At 39.7% G+C, this 5,768-nt stretch overlaps 1 protein-coding gene across 1 annotated transcript in view; it reads left to right on the forward strand.

Annotated features, from left to right (window-relative positions):
• Window positions 1-791, forward strand: part of LOC112091692 — a 1,664-nt gene extending 873 nt beyond the window's left edge. Inside the window, exon 3 of the mRNA XM_024165921.1 lies at window positions 372-791. Coding sequence (XP_024021689.1) covers window positions 372-791 — 420 coding nt within the window. The remainder of the gene's footprint in view (window positions 1-371) is intronic.
• The last annotated feature ends 4,977 nt before the right edge of the window (window positions 792-5,768 follow it).

Raw genomic sequence — 5,768 nt, forward strand, 5'->3', positions numbered from 1 at the left:
TTGCCAGGTTAGCCACGTCAAAGGATGCTGAACTGTTAAAGATTGTGCCCGTGGAAGTTCTAAAGGTCCCTACCACTGGGGGAAAGCCAGAAGTCATGCCATTGAATCACCAATCGAGCTGGATGGACCCTATCATCAAATATTTCATCGACGGTGAGCTCCCGGAAGATAAATAGCTAGCAAAGAGGATGAGATATCAACCATTGAGGTACACAATGCATGAAGATACTCTTTATCAGAGGGGCTACTCGATGCCCCTGCTCAAGTGCCTTGGCGAAGAAGAGGCAAAGAAGGTGCTCTCGGAAGTACATAGTGGGATATGTGGAAACCACATAGGGGGGTAGTCCCTAGCCTACAAAATACTATGGCAGGGGTACTATTGGCCTAATCTCAAAAAGGATGCAGCTGAGTATGCGAAGAGGTGCGAAAGTTGCCAAAGGTACACCCCTACCCCTCGACTGCATTCAGAGGACTTAACATCGATAGTCTCTCCCTGGCCTTTTGCTAAATGGGGGATTGACCTTATTGGTCCACTACACAAAACCCTTGGGGGATACAAGTTCGCCATTGTGGCCATCGACTACTTTACCAAGTGGGTGGAAGCCGAGCCACTGACGACGATCTCAGAGGAAAAATGTACCAACTTCATATGGAACAACATAGTTTGCAGGTTTGGTGTACCACACTCTCTCGTGTCTGATAACGGGAGACAATTCAACAATGACAACACCAACCAGTTTTGTGAGCTATTGGGAATTCATAAGAATTTTTCCTCTGTTATATACCCATAGTCCAACGGGCAGGTCGAGACCGTTAATAAAACCATAAAGATCATGCTTAAGCGATGCCTCAACAGCTATAAAGGAAAGTAGGTAGATGAGTTGCTGAAAGTTCTGTGGGCCTACCGGACAACAAGTAGGACTACCACAAGGGAAACTCCCTTCTCGATGGCCTATGGGGCTGAGGCAGTCCTTCCAGTTGAGGTATCCATTCTGACCAGCCGAGTAGCTCGGTATTAAGAGGAGAGGAACACCACGCTAATAGGCTTGGAGCTCGACCTTCTAAAAGAAAGACGCACAAATGCACAGCTAAGGCTTGCCCGTACCAAGCCAAAACTGCTAGGTACTACAACAAAAGGTCAGACAAAGGTGCTTCGGGGTTGGAGACCTGGTCCTACGGGTGGTAACCCCAAATACCAAGCCTAAGAACTCTGGTGCCTTTGGCCCAACTTGGGAAGGACCCTACAGAATAAAAGAGGTCATGGCCAACAGGTCGTATCGACTTGCAGAGCTTGATGGTCGAGACCTCAAGCACACTTAGAATGCAGACCAGCTGAAGGTCGAGACCTCAAGCACACTTAGAATGCAGACCAGCTAAAGGTCTACTACCAATAATTGTGAGGAATGTCGATCGAAAAGGTTAAAGTTTGTACGTTTTACATGTTTTCTCTTTCGTTTTCCCTCTTCACAAGTTGAAAGGTCGACTTGTAATTATTGGTCTCCGAATCGAATTCAAATGCGGAAGCGTGGGGGGAGGCGGATTGTGTATAACAAAAATTTCATAAAACCTCTGAGATACTCTATAGATTATATTAATTTATGCACGAATAAATTAATCTCATTATTAAGAACTCAATTAGGAAAAATACCTAGAGGCCGACTCGATTGATAACTTGAGTTCTTTGACCTCAAACAATCCTTGCTCCAAAACTTTGTGTTTAGAAAACGAATGTCTTCCACGTCAATTCCTAGAATCCATGAAGATGTGTGTGTGGGCACACATGAGACAAAACGGGTTACAATAAACACTCAAATTTCCATAAACACTCGAATTTCCACAAACACCAAATGATGAATAAACTATTTTATTAAATAAATAATAAATATCCTAATACATCTTATGCTTCTTGGACACCATTCCCAACAGTAATTTCCACAAATAAAAAGCAAATTGCATTGTCTACTTAGTCAACTCTGTTTTGCATCACGACCGACTTTGTTATATGGGCTCAACCATCTACTAGCTACGTCGATACATCGACCAACAAAATGTCGATATGCCGGTGAAAAATTATCGATACGTCGACCTAAATAATTTTTGATACTTCAGCTAAAAATTGTCGATACGTCGACCTAAACAATTGTTGATATGTCGGCTAAAAATGGTTGATACGTCGACCTAAACAAATGTCGATACGTCGACCACGATACGTCGATACGTCAACCAACTAAAAATGTTGATACATCGACTAAAAATTGTCGATACATCGACCTAAACAATTGTCAATACGTCGACCACGATACGTCGATACGTCGACTGCGGTGCGTCAAAAATAAGCCCAAGGATTTTTTTTTACGAGGGGATAATAAGGCAACAAGGCCGACAATAGGGCCCCAAAAAAAAAGAAAAAAAAAACCCTGTTAAGGTGGCGAGCTCTGACTCAACCATACTTAACCAAAATTCTTCACAAAATCTTCACAAAATAACTAATCTACAGTATTCATACACAGAATAAGCAAGCATGAGCATGTATAAATACATAGAATAAGCAAGCATCAGCGTGTATAAAAAGAAATAAGAATAATATAGGTCTCGACCTTATGGTCGTTACAAACCAACGAATATAGTCTTGGCCTCACGGCTTTTCAAAAAAAAAAGTAAGAAATAGAAGCAACAAAAGTAGAGGAAACCCCTCACTGCTCGCCACCATCCCCCGGTGCCTGCTCGCCACCATCCCCTAGTGCCTGCTTGCCGGCGTCTCCCGGTGCCTGCTCGATGGTGTCTCCCGGCGCCTACTCGCCACCATCCCCCGGTGCCTGCTCACCACCATCTCCCGGTGCCTGCTCGTCGGTGTCTCCCAGTGCCTGTTCGTCGTTGCCTCCTGGTTCCTGCCCAGCACCCCCAGCTTCCTGGTCCAAATCGACCACCTCCACGTCCTCGCTATTAGACTCATTGAGGAAGGATAGGTCGACATCCGGACGTTTCCTCCGGAAGAAGTCAAGGATTTGCTCCCCAGTAGATTGTTCGAAATAGTGTCCTAGAAGCATAAGATGTAATAGGATATTTATTATTTAATTAATAAAAGAGTTTATTCATCATTTTTTGTGCATATATTTATGAATATTTTATGAATATCAAATGAAAATTCTGTGATTATTTATGTAACCTTAAACACACTATATAAGTGTTATATACGAGAGGATAGTGTTTAAGGATAATAATAAAAAAACATTGTTCATAATGAATTTAATTAAAGTTTAGAATCTTTAATTAAAATATTATTAATACATGTCATTCCCATTTAGAATGGAACGGTGCTATCCGCACTGTTAATATGGTGAGATATTGAATGAGTGTATTTCGCATAATGAGATTTTGTGGAACTGGGACACAGACACAATATGAATTTTTAATAATTTCCGTTAAGCATAGAAATTCTAATTGAGTCTACCGATGGTCATATATAGAATGATCTTAATCCTGAGTTCTTAACAAACTCCTAGTTATGGATTTATGTCTTTCGATTACTCGGCACGGATTCTGAGACCCTGAATCCTATTCCTTGTATTTTGGAGACATGATGAAATAGGTAGCCGGGAATGTTATTATATGAGATGGAATCCATTCCTTCTTCAGAAAGAAGTAGATAAATAATTCTCTTGAGTGTTGATTCGGTACTTGGATTAGTAAGAGCGCTCTGGTTCATGAATGTATTTAATGAATCACTATCCATTAGAGAATCAATGGTACTGAAGGATGAAGATATAATTAGAGAGGTTAACGGATTCAACCTGACGCTAATTATGAATTATTTATGGAGGATTGATTTATATGCAATGACTATATCAAATGGACACTTCACAGTTTAGAAGTAATTAATGTCTTTAATTTCGAGAGTTCAATTCCAAGTTTATAGTGGAGTAACTATTGGAATTAATAGAATTGATTAATTAATTAAAGTGTTTAATTAATTATTAATTTTATTAGAGCTCGGGATTATAGGTCCATAAGTCCCCGTGTCGTCCTTGTAATTCTACCAGACACAAATGACAAAATGGGAATTTTAGAATTATGGAATTCTAAAATTAAATACTCAAAAAATAATTAATTGAGAATTAATTATTATTTAAATAATGTGATTATTTAAATTTAAATTTGAATTGTGAACATAATTTAAATTTATCCTTTTAAACTTATTTGATAAGTTGTTCAATTTAGAATTTGAATTAATTTAAGTTTGACGTAAATTCAAATTTGAATTTGAATTAAAATTGGACTGCAGGATAAAGGATGATTTTCTCTTCCTTCCCCATCCAGTATTGGTGCCACACATAAGGGATGGAAACCCTAGGGTGGCCGGCCACTTAAGGGATAAGGTGTAGGAGATTTTTTGTTCAAAAAAAATTCAAATAGGAGATAGAGATTTGATTCTTTTTTGAAGTTTGACTTCTACTCTTTAAATATGAGAATGATAGAAAATTGTGGACACAATTTTTGAAACATTTTTTTCTGCCCTAATAGTGAGAGTGGCTGAATTTCTCAAAAGAAAAAGAAAAGGAAAATTTTTTCTCCTAAAAAATTCCACATCGTGTATGCGTTGGTGTTTGTGGAAAATTTAAGTGTTTATTCAAACATGTTTTGTCTCACGTGTATCCACACACACGTCGAATTGACGTGGAAGACTTTGGTTTTCTAAATACAAATATTAGAGCAAGGACTGTTCGTGGTCAAAGAACTCAAGTTATCATCCGAGTCGGCCTCTAGGTATTTTTACTAATTGAGTTCTTGACATATAAATTAATTTGATTAATTTATTCGTGCATAAATTAATATAATCTATAGAGTATCTCAAAAGTTTTATGAAATTTTTGTTATACACGATCCGCCTCCCCGCCATGCTTCCGTATCTAAATTCCATTCGGTTACCAATAATTAGTATCTGAGCGGTCTATAGACAATATTAATTTATGCTTCGATTATTTGATAATCAAAATTGATATATTAAATATGTGATATTTAATTATGTATGTATGTGATGGGTAGGCACTTGCATTTATGGATGTTTATTTTGATTCATGTTGATAAATGTATGGATGGTGGATTTGGTCGTTAATTATATGGTTCCATGGATCGGTTATATTTATTCATTGATGAAATTATTTGTAATTTAATTCGGGATTAGAGTTATTGTAATTCTAGGTTTTGGGTATAATTAGGGTTTTGATTTTGAATCAAAAGGAGTCCTTGAAGATCAAGTTTGAAGCTTTTGAAGATGCCCAGAAACTGCCCAGAAAATTTCCAAAAATCGCCCAAAGGGCGTGCCCCAGCGCGCGGCCTGTGCGCCCCAGCGCGCCCTAGCGCATGCCCAAGCGTGCCCCAGTGTGGGGCTGAGCACGCTGCAGCGCGCGACCAGAGCATGCCCCAGCGCGCACCCTAGCGCACAGACAGTCTGACCGGGCACGCGGTCAGACCGCGTGGGCGCGCGGCCATCACGTGCGTACCCTGGTGCACGGTTGGCAGCCCAGATTCGGGAATTGGACCCGAATGGACCCGAGGGTTTCCGAAACCCTCGTAATGCGTGCCGACAGACCCGAAAATGTTCCGGACCCCAAGGAAGATGAAATCCGACCCGAAGACAAAGAATGAAGCCGAAGAATAAAGAACTCAAGAATCGAAGACCCGTTGATGTAACGGAAGGAAATAATTATTGTAATTATTTATTTATTCGATTGAGTTGTAATTTATTTATCCATGGGACCCGGTCAAAT

This window comes from Morus notabilis, unplaced genomic scaffold, assembly GCF_000414095.1.
Source record: "Morus notabilis unplaced genomic scaffold, ASM41409v2 Scaffold708, whole genome shotgun sequence".
NCBI lineage: Eukaryota > Viridiplantae > Streptophyta > Magnoliopsida > Rosales > Moraceae > Morus > Morus notabilis.